Source organism: Mytilus edulis, chromosome 5 (genome assembly GCF_963676685.1).
Source record: "Mytilus edulis chromosome 5, xbMytEdul2.2, whole genome shotgun sequence".
NCBI lineage: Eukaryota > Metazoa > Mollusca > Bivalvia > Mytilida > Mytilidae > Mytilus > Mytilus edulis.
In genome coordinates this window covers 23,410,809-23,429,156 of record NC_092348.1, presented here as the reverse complement: position 1 = coordinate 23,429,156, position 18,348 = coordinate 23,410,809, and the positions used below count along the sequence as shown (strand labels likewise).

The following is an 18,348-nucleotide window of genomic DNA, read 5'->3' as shown; positions in this document are numbered from 1 at the left end:
ATACCATAGTTATCTTTATATAATACCCATAATTCCCTTGTTCTTTTAAAACTAAAAGCAACTTAAAATGAGAAATTTCGTTGTTAAATTTAATAAATAGAAACAGACCAAAACATCTCCTACACCATTTTCTCTATAAGTAGGAGGCTGACAATTTTATTTTCATTTTTCTATGTCAAAATTTATTTTCAGTTAAAACTAAATGATAACAGCCTCTGAAATCAAATAAAGAGTTTTTTTAACTTCAAAAATGGTATAGATTAAATTGCAAGAAAAAATCAACATCTAGTATTACACATTAAAATGACCTTTATGAGACTTTATCTTATGCCAAACCTTAAATAAAAGTGTATAAGAACATTAATAGCCAAAGATGATAATCATATCAAATAATTATACGATCAAGTAAATGGAACTTTTACATCAAGTTTTAATCGACGGAATGAATGTTCTGTATTCAATAAATCACTTGAAGATCAATTCAAACTTTGAGAGTAATCCTCATTCCTGGAATTAAAGAAGTTATCATGTAAACTGTTTAACAAATATACAGGACATGAAGTAAAGTTAGAAAACCCTTTACCATTAATGAGTTGAGAGAAATGTCATTAAATCAACACATTACACTAATAAGTTCAAGTCAGGTCAAGATTCAGATGTTTTAAATGAACGATTGCTATGATTTAATTTCAAGAATTAAATTCGCGTCAATACATTTCTTGAGTAAAAAAGATTTTTTATCATTTTTTATGTTTAGTGGACCGTGAAATTGGGGTCAAAACTCTAATTTGGCAATTAAATTAGAAAGATCATATCATAGGGAACATGTTTACTTAGTTTGAAGTTGATTGGACTTCAACTTCATCAAAAACTACCTTGACCAAAAACTTTAACCTGAAACTTGCACTATTATTTTTTATGTTCAGTGGACCGTGAAATTGGGGTCAAAAGTCTAATTTGGCAATTAAATTAGAAAGATCATATCATAGGGAACATGTGTACTTAGTTTGAAGTTGATTGGACTTCAACTTCATCAAAAACTACCTTGACCAAAAACTTTAACCTGAAACTTGCACTATTATTTTCTATGTTCAGTGGACCGTGAAATTGGGGTTAAAAGTCTAATTTGGCAATTAAATTAGAAAGATCATATCATAGGGAACATGTGTACTAAGTTTGAAGTTGATTGGACTTCAACTTCATCAAAAACGTAACCTTGACCAAAAACTTTAACCTGAACGAACGGACGGACAGACAGAAGGACGGACAGACGGAAGGACAGACGGAAGGAAGGACGGACGCACAGACCAGAAAACATAATGCCCCTCTACTATCGTAGATGGGGCATAAAAAAACAAATTCTCAATACTGGTAGTTTTCTTGGCAGAATGTTTCGAAAATCACATAATAATTAGTTTTTCTTGAATCTTTGAAAATTTCTTCCATGTAAAAAATGAATACATAGTAATCAATTTTGAGGTTCAAATTTTATAATTCTTCTAAATTCTTGTTCACACCTTTTGATTTTGTGGATACATGTATAAAATTTACAATGAAAAAATGATTGATTGATTGTTAGGGGTTTAATGCCACTTTTAGTACTATTGTGATATTTCATGGCAGTCAGTTCTTATTGGTTAAGGAAGTCACAGTACCAAGAGAGAAACACTGACCCTCGGTAGGGTCAATGAGAAAATGGAAGTAATAAACTGTGAGAATATGGCTTTTGGCTCTAATGAAATATATTCTTGGCACACACAAAATACAAATTTCAACAAAAGCAAAGCATTTAGCAAATGCATTGCTATTTACTGAAAACAAAGATGGCAACTTGGAATTTTTATTAGTTGAATATCATCTTTTATCAAGTGTTCATAAAGTTACGTAACCATTATAAAATCTTATCTCCGGACCCTCATTTATGAAACTAATGTAATTCTAATCCCACTCAAATCATGTTGAGAGTTCAAGCTTAAACAAGGACATAAATAAATAGATATATTATCCAATGTATAGAGCTAATGTACTAAAAATCAACAGAATTATATCCTTAATTGCACCACGGATTGTGTAATGAAATTATATAGAAGAAAATACTTACTCTCTATGCCATCCCATTTATAACTTCACTTTACATTAGGATTTATAGGATAGAATTTAACTGATCGTCACAGATACATTGATATTTATTACATAGTCATCAAAAACTTAACTAATCTAATCATTATCAAACCTACAAATTTATCAACATGGCATTCTCCTCAATGAATAAGGAAAGTGGGTTTCTGGGGTAATTAATTGCTGAAATTAGAATCAGAAATAAACTTGTCTATTGAAATAGGAAATGATACTAAAAGACCACGTTTTCCATGATGCAAATGAAGTAAAATTTCTATCATCTGAATGTAATTTTAAATTCGTGCCATAAAATATTAGGTATGAATGAATTGAAACAAAAAATTGACTTTTTAAAACTGGAAGATGTTCTTCCTTAAATGCACTTAAAATACCATTTTATAAAATGTCAAGTCAGCAAGGCTAAAAATGCAGGAAACCATGATCTAAATTATTTGCACTGGGTTCAACAACACAATAAGTAGAAAGTTAGATGAATCATCACTGATATTCCACTATGAATACCTGAACTTAGCAAAACCTTAACAAAATCATTCAAGTATGAACTATATATATATATATATATATAGGTTATTGTGACCCAATTATTGCAATTTACACTAATGGTAAACATGTATCTCCTTGACATCACAGTGATTTACAGGTAAAACAACAGATTCTTAAAACAATTCAAGAATCAAATATTGGTCAAAATGAAAGATTCAAATGCATTTTATAAAGATTTTGAAAAGTTGATCACTGAACAACACAAAAGAGGTCAAGGAAAGTGAATGCTCTTTATTCCTATTTTGTTTCTTATAATGTGATGGCATCTTCACTATACTATATGATATGACTATGTAAATTGGGAAAGAGAAGGGTTACAACTGTATTTTCACCATAACACATGACTATATGGAGGGACTAGAGGATTCAAGAAGAGATATATTACCTATGCTGTTGCTCTCTATTTGCTAAGAGGTCCTGAAGCTGATGTATCTGTGATTTCTGTTTATCCACCATACTACGTAACAATTCTGTCTCCCTCTGTAGAGCTGCAGATTTCATGTTAGCTTCATTTACCTTCTTTTGCTGAAAAAATAAAGTGTAATCTGTTTAACATCCACATCCATCCAAAAATATTAACCAAGCTGAAGACAGCTACAATGGCTTATGTCTCTGTATGCCCCCAATGTGTTGTTGTGTTGTGGTATTCTTGTTTTTTTATTTTACTTACATGGTCTATATATATATATATATGACATTTTGTTTTGTATTTGTTTGTTTTCATAGTGATTAAGATTATAACACAATGTTGATTTCTGTAACCCTACTTTGACAATTTTACCTATCTGTTTGTTTTATTTACACGTTGTTGTCAATTTAATGAAATTATATACAACTGTCATACAAGTGAGAATTTTCAATAGCTATAAAACCATTTTCTATATAAGGAAATGCCTGTACCAAGTTTGATGTGTTAGAGCTTTTGATTTTGATAACAGATTTCCCATTTGAATTTTCATTGGAGTTTGGTATTTTTGTTGTTTTACTTTTCATAAAAATCTGCATAGGAACTTGAACTAATTTAACTCAAAACATTTGAAAATCAGACAAACAACTTTTTTACAAATTTAAAAGTCATTACTTTAAAAGAGGCCTGAAAGAGAAAATAAGCACAACACCATTAAGCATAATAAGATTTTCAGACGATCTTGGTTCAGACTGCAATACATGAATATTGACAACTGTAAAGGATGTTAGCATTTAAATTTTTATACCAGCTTATTGTCCGAAAACAAATTTATTTCAATAGTCTGTGTATATGAATAAACTAATTATCTCTGCTGAGGCCATTTGTCATGGAAAACTTATAGCTCAACAAATGAAACCAGATTTAAGCTTGAATTGCTATACAAACAAATTTAAAAAAAAGTGAAGTTGAAATTACAATCTGTAGAAAAACTATTATTTTTATTTGATTTTTGAAGGTTTAAATGATAAATTAAAGAACAGTACCTAAAATCCTCTACTTGTACATTACTCATTAGTAAAAACTAATAGTACTTCAAATATCTTGCCTAAAACCTATTTACACTTATATTTTGAAAGAGTATTATTTCTTTAAGAATTGGTGAAGACTTCATTTCAAATGTACTTAAGATGGTACCTAACACTACAGGGAGATAACTCTGTAAAATCAGCAGAACGTTTTAATGATGTTGTGTTGTTAAGATAATATTAAGCTTCTCAATGATCAAAATAAGTGTTCGTCAAACTGCTATATAACCAGTGTATTTTTTTTTATTAAACGGTTGGTTCAAATTTTTTGAAAATTTTATATTTTTGTCAAAGGATCAAAGTAAATATTTTGTCAAAATTTGAGGAAAAATAAACAAAATGTTTCTAGAGGTTATTGATGTGTTAAATGGGTTGCTGAATAGCAAGAGGGCACAGGCTAGAAATTTATTCTTTAAGGACTTGCCTTAAATAAAACTAAAAGTTCTTGAAGTGAATGTTTTACTATACATGTAGGTATCAAAAAACTTTACTTTGTTAATTATGGATGCACCTAAGGTCAAGGTCAGACACTCTTATGCAAGGACATGTTCGCCTTCCAATCATTCTATAAACCAAATGGACGTAACCTACTTTTACAGTTGCTGAGAAACTGAGCACTTATTATTGAAAATCTGGTATCATAAACATTGACAGACATACATTTACCTCCTACTACAGGTATATAACAGAAAACAATCAAGATTTTTATGACCATGACCTATTTTTATGTATGCTTATACTTTTTAAAGGTTATTAATTATTGTAATCATATAAGGCTATTATTTGAACTTGGAATTATTTTTAATTATGGAATTTGCATAATTTCTTGTGTTTAAATTTTTTTGATAAATTCTATGTTTATTTGGTATTATAATCTTTTGAGTGGTTAATAACACTTTCCATACAATGTATTTTGGTTAGATAGTGTTGTGTGCGGCACAGTACATTCTATTGAAAATATACTATTTTCTTTGTAATAGAAAGTGTTGTGCGCAGCACAGAACATTTCAGTACAGAATAAACATGGAATTTATTAAAAAATTCAATAACAAGAAATCAAGCAAATTCCATAATTAAAAATAATTCCAAGTTCAAATAATAGCCTGTTATATATTGTCTATTAATTATATCTTGATCAATAAATAAACTTATCATAGATACTCTAATTGCCAGATATGCATTTCATCCACAAAAAGACTTATCAGTGAAGCTTGAATCAAAGTGTTATAAGGCCAAATAAATTAGAAAGTTGAATTTAATTAAGGACACTTGTCATTATAGGATTCATCACATTTTTCTAAAGGTTATTGATGAGTAAACTGGTGCGATTAATTCACAAACTGATTAAAGTCCACAGGACTTTTATGTTTAGTTTTGTGACCCATTTAACACATCAATAACCTCTAGAAAAGTGTGTTTAATCCTATTAATTCTTAACTAAAACATTTGCAATTTTTAATAGACAATTTTAGGTACATTGGCTACTACTTATCATCAAATGCACAACTGACATTTTATAACTAAGGAGTAAGTCCCCATATTGACTTTCTAAAATCCATTATTGCAATAGAATCTACAATGAAATAACTCCTACCTCAAAAACTTCTTTTTAACTCCTACCTCAAAAACTTCTTTTTATTGAGATATTTTTCGAAATTTGAAGAGTTCAAGAAATGGAATTATCTTCATTTTGAGAGTTTTTGTTTCTATGACGTCAAGATTTCCCATGACGTTAATGCACCAAGCCCATTCATGAAATTTCAATAGATGATATATTTTTGTAAATTGTAACATTTTCCAAGCTTTAATGTATAATTTTTTTTTATTAATCATAAGAAAAAGAAACAACAGTTATGTATTTGGATTTTTTTCGAACTCAATTTGCTTTAACCCCGTGATCTCATACATCTGTATCAGGATATTTTTGGCTTATATATTAGCGAATTTTGGATGTGTCTATAGGCAACTCAATATCTCTCAGCCGTAATTCAGAAAAAAATTCTCGGAATGTCTCGAAAGTTTTCGATCATATATACAGGTAGTTATCTACGTCTTTAATAGGGTTCCCCTATGGCTAGGCTACCACGTGTGAAATGTTAACCGTAGGAAGAAATGATAATGGACCAATCAAATTTAAGTATCTGTAGATATGCAAATCATTAAGAGATATAAATATACAAATTTTGTTGTTATTTTTACATCCAACCAAGTTACCTCATGTGTTTGATGTTGAAGTTTTTCATATAAATATACAAATTTTGTTGTTATTTTAACATCCAACAAAGTTACCTCATGTGTTTGCTGTTGAAGTTTTTCCCGCTCCATTTTAGATGCTACCTCTTCCAAAGATTTCAAACTTTTCTTGTAGCTGTCTTCTGTTTCCTTGGCAACAGAAAGATGTTGTGTCATAGCCTTTACTTGTTCCTAAAAAAATTAGCAAAATTTAGCTTCGAAATAAAAAATAAGAGATGTTGTATGATTGTCAATAACACACTCCCCATTTAAGTTGTTTTTGTATGAGGCTGTAGACATCTATTGTGAAGGCTTTCACTTAAAAGTCTACAATATAGACTGCTGTTACAGCATAAATCAATATTTGGTTACCAAAAGAGGAAGTGGTGACTATTTTGGCCTAAGAAAATAAAGCATTACAAAATCAGTTGACTTTAGCTTAAAGAACCATTTGCAATTCTGTAAATTCACAAATTACTGCAAGGTTTTTATTAATGCAAATAATGCGACTGCGTGGGTATGGCAATAATATAAGAACTCACATTCAGATAAATGAAACATAGACCTTTATGCAGATTTTTGGAATAAATTAACTCACATTATTGTCCATTCTTGAATAATCGCAACAATTTTTGAATTTACAGAACTTAAATGTATATGGAGGTTTTACAGTTGAAAGATAGCAAGTATTATCTACATGCAGAATCCTATTTCATCTCTTTATAAGATATTTCTAAGCATTCACTAGTTCTTGTCGACAACTTTATTATGTCCTGATGCCATACAGATTGTAAATAATTTATACCTTGAGATTATCAACCTGGTCCTGAAGTCTCAGTTTAACTTCCCTTTCATTAGTCAGGTTTTGTTTTAACCTAGAAGTAGCTTCTATGGCAGTGTCTTTTAAATTATCTCCATCTTTTACTGAAACAGAAATAATTCTTTACTGATTTAAAAAAAAAATCAATTTTTATCCCCTTATTTAGGAAATTGACACCAATAGGGCTATGGTACATATCTAATTTGATCATAGCTAGGATGCATGCTGGTGAAACAATCTTTCACAATTCTGCAATTACCTTCAACAGCAAAAATTTTAAAGGGCCAAGGATGTATGAGAGCTGAAATAGTTGAGGAGCTATATATGAGACAAAAAGGGACATACAAAATAAAAAAAACAAAGACATATTTAAGTTATGACATTTTACCTTTGACCTGTAATTTTTTAATATGATCGACCAGTTTCATACTGGCTTGTTCTGATTTCCATCTTCTTTCTCTTTCTTCTTCTAATTCTTTCATTAAATTCTGTGAAAATATGAAAAAAAAATACTGGTTTCAAAATATGATTTCACTAATTTTAATATCAAATTTAACAGTAGACATTGTCACATCTGATTTTAAATTTTAAATTAGGTAAGTCCTATCCTGTGTTTTTTGTTCATTGGTGTTTAACACATGGTACCTTTTTCATGCAGACAGTTTTTATTGATGGATGAAGCTGAAGCTGAAACTGTAAGAAGTTTCTGAACCTTAGGCAAAACTGGTATTCCTTTTAAATCAAGATCAAGGTAAAAAAAAAACCTTGCTGCATGGAGAGTTGGAACTCACAGCATACAAGTTGACAGGCCAGTGGTCACTGTAGATGAACTATTTATACCATTCAACCATCAAACTCACAACATAACATTATGACTGATGAACTACTTACACCACTCCACAACTTAAGTCCCTATTTTGTGTAATATCATCTATTACATGTGTATTATAAAATACTGAATCAGATTTTTTAAAGACTTTTAAGACATTTGCAATTTATCATGCCTCCGTGAAAGTCATTGATCAGGACAAATTAAATAGACTTCTCATATATGTTATGATGGTATGATACTAAACCCCTAACGGGAAGGATTGTGCCTGATGTTCATAATATGAAATCATAATCATAAATCTTTCAGTCAGTTTAATTGAAATCTGGAGCTGGCATGTCAGTTAACTGCTAGTAGTCTGTTGTTATTTATGTATTATTATCATTTTGTTTATTTTCTTTGGTTACATCTTCTGACATCAGACTCGGACTTCTCTTGAACTGAATTTTAATGTGCGTATTTTTATGCGTTTACTTTTCTACATTGGCTAGAGGTATAGGGGGAGGGTTGAGATCTCACAAACATGTTTAACCCCGCCGCATTTTTGCGCCTGTCCCAAGTCAGGGGCCTCTGGCCTTTGTTAGTCTTGCATTATTTTAATTTTTAGTTTCTTGTGTACAATTTGGAAATTAGTATGGCATTCATTATCACTGAACTAGTATATATTTGTTTAGGGGCCAGCTGAAGGACGCCTCCGGTAGCGGGAATTTCTCGCTACATTGAAGACCTGTTGGTGACCTTCTGCTGTTGTTTTTTTTTTTTTTCTATGGTCAGGTTATTGTCTCTTTAGCACATTCCCCATTTCCATTCTCAATTTTATATATTACAAGTATATGAGTTGTCACTGTTGTGCAAAACTCATTGATGCAATGTATAATAATAAAAACAAGAGGAGGACAATAGAATGCAGTGATTAGCGAACATGTAGATAAACAAAGCCTTTAATATATTTTGTGATATTGTGGGCGTGTGTATTATTTCCAATAATTTGTCTTTTCCACTTTTAAAATTCAGTGTTACTAATTAATTACCAATCATACAAGTATATCAAAGCCATTTGCCTTAACCAGGTTTCTACTGTTCTAGTATAAAAAAATCATCATACAGATTGTTTATTGTTTAGGTTTGTGAGCGGGGCTAAAATAGGGATCTAGGATCAGTTGTTCTTTTACCTTATGTTTAAAAAAACATATCCTATTGCCTTTAATTCTTAGCAAATGTTTCCATATTTTCTTTATTATTTTATCTCATTTTCAGTCAAACTTCTTAACTTTTTCTCAACCCGTCAATAAGCTCTTAAAATATCAAAGTCACAGAGCACATAATGGTTCTGTATGTGGTAACACTGGTTCATAAAGTATGATTTACCATCAGTAAACCTTGGTCATTAGATACAAAGATGGACAGTTCAACAACATAAAAACACCCACAAGGCAGTGCACATTAACAAAGACTAAATATACAATGTTTTTTTGTCACCCAAAAAATAATTTCCTCTCAACCCATCTTTAATTTCCTTAGAAATATCTTTTATAGATTCAAACCAATTATTGACTGTCATCAGGGTTTTTTCTTCATCACAATATTTCACATGAGAACTTTATTACACACCAATCATCCAAGTAAGGAAGCAAACATGAGTTTTCTTTTGCATTTTATTGCCTCATGAAAGGTATTCACCTTTTGATAAAAATGTAAACATTGATTTTTTTATTCCATTTCTTTACAATACAAACTACAAACAATGAATCTTATTTCTCGAATTCTTAGCCAATGAATCACTTTCCACGATGGGATGATTATTTCCTTATTTGCAACCTACGATTGCAAAAAATAATCATTTGATCTCTGAGTTCTTCATTGGTTAAAATTTTATTGTGACGTAAAATATTTTTGCTTTCTTCTGAATTTTCTATTATGACGTCATAAAAAAAGATAACAATGCATGATGAAGTCACAAAAACAGAAAAAAATGTTTTCCAATCATTAAAAAAGAAATAAGAATTGTTTTCAAATGTCTAAAATTCATTAGAGAAACAGATTCCACCACTGCATCATGTGATTAGATTTTAAGCATGCAATTTCAGACCATTTCTAATAGGAACATAACATCAAGCATTTCCATTTAAATAATTTATAAAAACAGATTCTACGACTTAAAGCTGTTGACAACAATATATCTTTTATAGATAATTCATTCAGCATACCTCCCAGTTGAGAGTTTGTAAATTAAACTATCTATCGTGGATGCATATTGTAATCAACTGGGAGGCATAATAAACTTCTTAAAAAAATCCTACATGATCCAAATACAAACTAAAACTATCATTAAAGCCAATCTGATTTATATTCCAAGATTTGCTTAGAAGGATCTGATGACAATATGATCTACTGTCTGTATTATTATCATTGCCAATGAAATATCTGCCTCCAAAATTTTAAAGCTGTGTATCCTGACAACAAAACCAGGGGATCCTGAAAGTAAACCTCATAGCAAAACCAGAGGATCTCGAAAAGTCATCCTGACAACAAAACCAGAGGATTCAAAAAAGTAATTCAAACAGAAAGTAGTACAGAGTGTTGTCAAATCCTTTAAGGCAGAGCATCAACATTGGATTTGAATAGACCACTTTCGAGTTCATCCGTCACTGGAAAAAACTCTTCAATTAGGCGCGCCTTAGTAACGTCATTTACCAGATAGAGGGGATCGCCTGTATCCCTGCACTGTTAACGTTCAACAAGCATCTTAGTGATCGTCATTGGGCAGGATAAACCAGAAATAATTTTTGTTTTGTAAGTACTTAATCACAATTCCCTAATGACCACAGTGCTTGATGTCAATAATGAGAATTTAGTTTGTCGAATAAATCGTGCAATATAGTATTATAATTTTTCAACCACTCGCTCAACATTGGAACGGAAGTGAAGATGCCACTAAATGCACGAATGATGTTAACTTAAACCAGAGTTTTTGACGGAAATGCATCGAACTTGAAAGTTGTCTATTTCATCAGATTGCAATGCAGATGTTCTGTTTTAAAATATCCCTCCTTCTAAGGAGCACTAATCAAGAAGTTGTCTGCAGTTATGCAATTTTATTCAAACATGAGCGAGTGCAAAAAAGAGACAAAAGATTCCAAAGGAATATTTAAAATCTGGTGTCGCAAAAAAAATTGCAATGCCATGGCAAATCAATAAAAAGACCAAAAAGACAAACAACAGTATACAAAACACAACACATAAATCTAAAGACTGAAAAAGAGGTACCCCACCAATAAACAGGGGGTGATCTCAGGTAATCCAGAAGGTAAGCAGATCCTGCTCCATATGTGGTACACCTTGTGTTGCTCATATGCATAAAACCCTGGTGATAAGTCTAATTTGGTAGGTCACAATTGGGGAAAATGACGAAATTGTGGTATCTCTTATGATCATTGAAACAGATATTCCATAATGGTCAACCAACTTGTGATGCGAAGCTTTCAACTCCATATGACCATTGTGAATATCTAATAATTGCGACTATAACTTTTATGTAAAAGATATCAAACTCCTATGCATCAAAATTATTTTCTTCCTGAACTAATTATCAATATTAAGTTAGGTCAAACAGAAATTTCCTTCAATACCTTACTTTTTTTCAATATGCGTCAGTGATTCAATTACGATATGGGACAAGAGAAAATTGAATAAAACAATCCAGAACAAAATTGAAAAGATACAGCTTCAAGACATTGTGAATTTGTTGAGATAAAGGAATTAAAAGTCTACAGCATCAGTTCTATAATTGACACTATAAAGGGATTCTTTTGCAGGAAAATTACATTTAATGAGTCGGCCTTGGAGCCATGTAATATTATGTCACAATTATTGAAACGCTAATATTCTTGGATGGAATCAAATTACATATACTTTCTTTAAACATCACTTTATGAGACTAGGTAGGAATACAGAACAAGATCTGCTCTAGTTTATCTCCATTTGAAATATCATCCACAATAAGAGAAATTATAATGCATCACATCAATTCTGTGTGGGTGTACTTGCGTCATAAAGTTTTATGAGAGAAATTAAACATCACATATTTATTCTAATTCACAGTTACCATAAACTTTTTTTTATCTAAAAGAAGAAATTTGTATGTATTTCCGATAGGGTCCTGTGTTAAACTAAGTCCCTCACTGGTGGCCATCTTGGATGATGGATCGGCTACAAAGTAACAACACTTGTATAGCATCTCATCAGGAACATTCATGATATGTTTGGTTTCATTCCATTCAGTGGTTCTCTAATAGAAGAAATTTGTATGTATTTCCCGTAGGGTCCTATGTTAAACTAAGTGCCCCCACTGTCGGCCATCTTGAACGTTGGATTGGCAACAAAGTAACAACACTTGGTAAGCATCTCATTAGGAACATTCATGCTATGTTTGGTTTCATTCCATTTAGTGGTTCTCTCAAAGAAGACATTTGTATGTATTCCAATAGGGTCCTATGTAAAACAATTTTAGTCCTCCACTAGCGGCCATTTTGGATGTTGGATTGGCTACAAAGTAACAACACTTGGTCAGCATCTCATAAGGAACATTCATGCTATGTTTTCGATTTCATTCCATTCAGTAGTTTTCTCAAAGAAGACATTTAAATGCATTTCCCATAGAGTCCTATGTTAAACTAAGTTCCCCGCTGGCGACCATCTTGGATTATAGATTGGCTACAAAGTAACAACACTTGGTCAACACCTCATAAGGAACATCCATGCCATGTTTGATTTCATTCCATTCAGTGGTTTTCAAAAAGAAGTCATTTGTATGCATTTCCCATAGGGTCCTATGTTAAAACTAAGTCCCCCGCTGGCAGCCATCTTGGATGATGGATCGGCTACAAAGTAACAACACTTGGTCAGCACCTCATAAGGAACATTCATGCCATGTTTAGTTTCATTTCGTTCAGTGGTTTTCTAGAAGAAGTTCAAAATGTAAAAATTTTACGCCGACGCCAGATGATGAGAAAAGCTCACTTGGCCCTCTGGGCCAGGTGAGCTAAAAATGGAAAAGCTGATTATTTGAGTGAATTATATAACTTAAATTTCTAAGGGGCATTACTCATTTAAAAATTGTTGATTGGTACTGAGAGACATTGCTGATATAAACCTAAATTATAAGATCATAAAAACCTGGCAAAAATTGTACATATGCAATTTCCCATTTTGTTAATGTTTCCAAGGGGCATTACTCTTTTAAAATTAGTTAATCAACATTGATATGTGACCTCTTTCAAGCCATTGCTGATATAAGCCTACAATAGAATTGTCATCAAAATCTGGCAAGAATTGTACATGTGAGAGCATTAACAATGCAATTTTCCATTTTATGAATGTTTCTTAGGAGAATAACTCCGTTAGAAAAAGTTGAGTGGCATGGATTTTCGAACTCATCAGAGACATTGCTAATATAAAACTAAAATAATTCTTATAAAAATATGGCCAGAATCCAAGGACAGACTTTCTATGACCTGGGACAAAAATACCATTACATAAAATCTCAAAACGTGGCATAAAATTTTTTGAAAATTACAACAAAAACTACTTAGAAACACATTTACCCTGTAAAAAAGCACTGTAACCTAAGTATGTTTGATATTATGATATTTTTAAAGAACTTTTCTCTCTCTGCCACATATTTCAAATTCACAAATATGACAATAGTATGTGAACTGTAGGAACACTAATTATATAATCAGTACTAAAAGGCCATGACTCGAAAAATGTGAAATCCTTTTTGTCTTGAACAAATAAAATCCTATTTTAAAGAAACAGTGTTTTACATTCATAAAATTATTTTGATAATAAAAACTAAAGAATAGATCTTGAACTCAAACTCTTGTGATTCTTTTGAATTAAAAAATATATTAATTCTAGAACTAATAAAAGTTGTCTTTAATTCTATAGGATTACAATGTTACACCGGATATTACTTATTTTTCCAGAGAGTCAAACTAAGATTTACAATTTTTCTGTCATTTTCTACTGCCATCAATAATTTGACTCAACAATAATCTTCAAAGAAATAAAAAAATATATATCCAACAGTCAATTAGTTGTCATAGCTAAGTATCGTATAACAATATCTGATAGAAAATCTCAATAATCGTAGAATCCTTACAACAGAAAAGACACTCAGAACTATCATGTTTTACTACAACAATGTGAATGAAAATCATTAAGATAATGATATATCTAAACAAAGATGACACCATGAATGTAAACCAAAGCCTTAAAGTAGCTATTCATTGTACTTTTTGTTGTTGCAAGCTCAGGTTCTATTAAGAGTGTCACATAATATGTTGATGTAACTCAGAAAAAACTCAAGGTTAAGTCACAAAAGAAAATGGTTATCATTGGTCAATTGTCATTTCAACAGCATCAGTTCTAAATTAATGTTCATGTTAATCATTTAATCACATAAAAGAATATAAGTATGTTGTACTTTTGTCTAAAAAATTATGTATTGCATGTTTTCCTCCAAACTGAAACTGTTTGTTGTGGTACATAATCAAATGATTTTTAGAAAGAACTTGTGGAAACCAAAATGTTGGCTATTTTGTTTAATATCAAGGGCATAACATCTTCTTTATTTAATAAAAATGACAGAAGTGAAATTCAAACAGGATCTCTGTTTAAGGTATTTTAACATGTTTCCCAATTTCTCATGACTTTTTAAAGGTTTACTCAAGTAAGCATCTGGAAACTAATTTCAGGATGTGCATATGTATAAGTTTACAAGAGTAACAAGAGTAAACTTTTAAGCCTGCTTCACCTATTGGCCTAGACATAGAAACAACATTCTAATTGAAATATAGATTCTGTGTCCATGCTTCCATTTTAAAGATCTGACAATGGTCCATGCTACTTTCTGTTCTGATAATTATTATGTAAACAATGACATTTAATTCTGGCTTTAAATTTTTTCGAAAGTTTGCAGGATTACAATAAATCCTGAAAATACCAATATTACATCTCCACTTCGGAAAATACAAAAAAATTATCTTCACTACCTAAAATACCAAAAGGATCTTCACTACCTAAAATACCAAAATTATCTTCACTTCTGAAATTACCAAAAGGATATTCACTTCCAAAAATTATATAAGCTTAGGACCTTCACTTTCTAACATCCCATATGGATCTCTCCTACATAAAGTAAAACAAAACAGTGTCAGATCCCCATACAGGAAGTGTGCACACAGGATCTCTTATCAGTTATATCCTTACAACATAAGTGGACTTCGCATCCTCCCTCTGTGATTTGTCCTCTACCATGTAAGCTGAAGGCTGTTTCTGGGAGTCAGATGTATCTACTGATGCTTCTCTGAAAAATAAATGAAATAACTGACATTTTATTTGAAAAGTGCATTCATATATATTACAAGTAAAAATTAAACAATATATAGATGCAGGCAAGTGGAGAAATGAAGGTAGGAATGCCCTTTACAGTCAGGCGTCAAACAGTCATTTCGGCTATTGTTAGCATCAAACTGGTTAAAATATTACCATGATTTGTCAAAATATCCTTATTGTGATTTGTCATAGGTCTCAAATAGTCATTGTTACCATTACTTCGGGAAAAGACATCATTTGGCAAGAGCAAGAATTTTTACTGTTATTCGTCACAATGGTACCCCATTAACACCCTCATAAATTGATGGCTTCAGATGATAAACATCACCTGTTTTCATGAAAGGGTGTTGACCAGTTGAATTGGTTGGATTAGAAGGAAGTCAGTTTCCTTCAAGGACTATGGGGCAGTACTTATATCTAATCTAATGGCCACCTACATGACATACTTTGTGACACAAACTTAGCAATAAAGCAGCCTCAGTCTTTTCCATTACTTGAATCTCAACTTCCTGCAAGTGGGGGGAAATTTATGAAGATGAAATAAAACATAATAAACTGTTAATATGTTCAGGTTTTTAAGAGCCAATCCAACTTTAGAATTTAATTTCAGATCTGATAAGAATTAAATTTATATAGAATTTTCAGATTGCCAAAAAACAAATTTGCTCAAATTAATTCTTAAAACTAACAAAATGTTTTTCACAAAAACATTTATTGATTGACAAATTTAACCCCTAAAAGGCAGGAAGTTGCCTAAAATTTATAAATAATGCACTTGCACTTTTGAAACCAATATAGAAAATAGATATTATTAAACATTTAAATTCAAATTTTATCTTATTCTGATGATTTCAAAGAACTGACTCTTTATTTCCTCTGTGAAATATGAACCAGTAATATGCACCAAGTAATCTAATCCTAAGAGAAATGGTTGTTTTGATAGAATGAAAACACTCCGCATGACAAAATATTAATCTTGATCAAGTCATTACTAAGGAATAGTCAGAACCAGCCCTAAGCCATTGTAATAAAATAACACCATTAGAAAGTAGAAACTATTCCATTAACGTAGAAATTGACTGAAGCCTTTCTACTCAACAGTATTTATAATTATTTTTTACAAACTGTTCAACAACACTCAACCAGATGTTATCACAGAAATGCAGAGAAAAAAAACAAACCTACAAGTCACTTCCTTGGTCAATGTACTCATTCTGAAAGCTAGTTGGTTTGACTTTGCGCCAAGAAGTGTTTAATAGGCTAAATATAGGAAAGAAAAAATACAGGGTAATTTATATCAGATATGCAGATGTAATACAAGACCATACCAATTCACATCCAAAAGTTGGTCATACTAGAATGAAAAATAGACTCAATCTGATGAAATATAATTGAATATTCTAATGAACCAAAATTGAGCTACACATCTGCAGGTATTACAAAATAGTCTGTGTACAGTGTAACCTGCCTAATTCGACATCTGAGTATTCCAACATCCTGCTTTAACCCACACATTTTTATAGTCCCAATATATGCCTATCCTTGCAGAAAAAATCTGATTATTCCGACGCGCTGCTTAATTTTTGACATTTCTGACATTTTTTTCTGGTCCAATAAAGTGTTTGATAACACAGGTTACACTGTATTAATACTATTTATGATACATGTACCTGCTGATGACAACCTTTTTTTTGTCCTTTATTTTGTAAATCTTAATATGTTAAGACGCTGTTAACAAAAAACCTGATCATGTTATCTAATGCTCTGAAAACTTATTTTTATTTGAAGTCAACTAACTGACAATGTTTATAAAGTTGTGACAAGAAGCATACACTGTTCCTAAACTGACACTATGTCTTAAAGTTATGACAATAAACTGACACTATGTCTTAAAGTTATGACAATAAACTGACACTGTCATAAAGTTATGACAATAACCTGACACTGTCATAAAGTTATGACAATAACCTGACACTGTGTCATAAAGTTATGACAATAAACTGACAATGGGCCATTCCAGTTAATATCTGCTAAAGGGGGTTGGATGGTCCTTTCTGTGGGGTGTAAAATCTATACATCTTAGGGGTGAAAATTTAGTTTTTTTCATCTGACACGTACGATCATACGCAAAAAACTTCTGAGGGTCTTGCAGCAGTAAATAATTTAAAATAATTACATCTTAGGGGTTACACAAATGCCTATGTCAGATCTTAGGGGTGCTTTTTAATGAAGACAGTTACGTATCATGCATTATCTGGTATTGTATTTAAAATTCTGATGGGTACAATCCTTGCAGTAAAAAATTCTGATATGTCATTTTTTCCCATGAAAGCCCATCCACCCAATATGAGCAGAAACTCTACATCTGATAGGTCTTAATTTTTAGATCTGATAGGTAGTTTTTCATGATGTTTTTTTCTGATACGTATAAACAAAATTCTCCCCATCCATCCCCACCTGTCAGAAATTAACTGGAATGGCCCAATGTTTCTTATTTAACTAACACTGTTTCTTAAAGTTATGGCATTTAACTGATACTGTTTCTTAAAGTCATTGCATTCAACTGACACAGTATCTTAAAAGATATGGCATTAAACTGACACTGTGTCTTTTAGTTATGACATTAAACTGACACTGTTTCTTTAAGTTATGGCATTTAACTGATACTGTGTCTTTAAGTTATGTGATATAACGGACACTCTTTCTATAAGTTAAGGCATTAAACTGTCCACTACTTCTTTAGGTCATGGCATCACACTGACACTGTTTCTTTATGTTATGGCAAGAAAGTCAAACTGACATTTTCTCTTAAAGTTGGGGTTATAAAGTCAGTTACCTGTTCATGGAAAGGGAGAAAAACAAAGCCAGTTACCTGAACATGACAATGAAAATA

At 31.4% G+C, this 18,348-nt stretch overlaps 1 protein-coding gene across 3 annotated transcripts in view; it reads right to left on the bottom strand.

The window, feature by feature from the left end:
• The window catches only part of LOC139523211 (leucine-rich repeat and coiled-coil domain-containing protein 1-like), a 104,420-nt gene that overhangs the window by 30,407 nt on the left and 55,665 nt on the right, over positions 1-18,348 (bottom strand). For all 3 annotated transcript variants that reach the window (XM_071317039.1, XM_071317038.1, XM_071317040.1), the window contains exons 10-14: positions 15,330-15,426; positions 7,617-7,716; positions 7,214-7,332; positions 6,466-6,600; positions 3,068-3,207 (exon numbers count right to left, since the gene is read on the bottom strand). In XM_071317039.1, the coding sequence (XP_071173140.1) occupies positions 3,068-3,207; positions 6,466-6,600; positions 7,214-7,332; positions 7,617-7,716; positions 15,330-15,426 (591 nt within the window). The remainder of the gene's footprint in view (positions 1-3,067; positions 3,208-6,465; positions 6,601-7,213; positions 7,333-7,616; positions 7,717-15,329; positions 15,427-18,348) is intronic.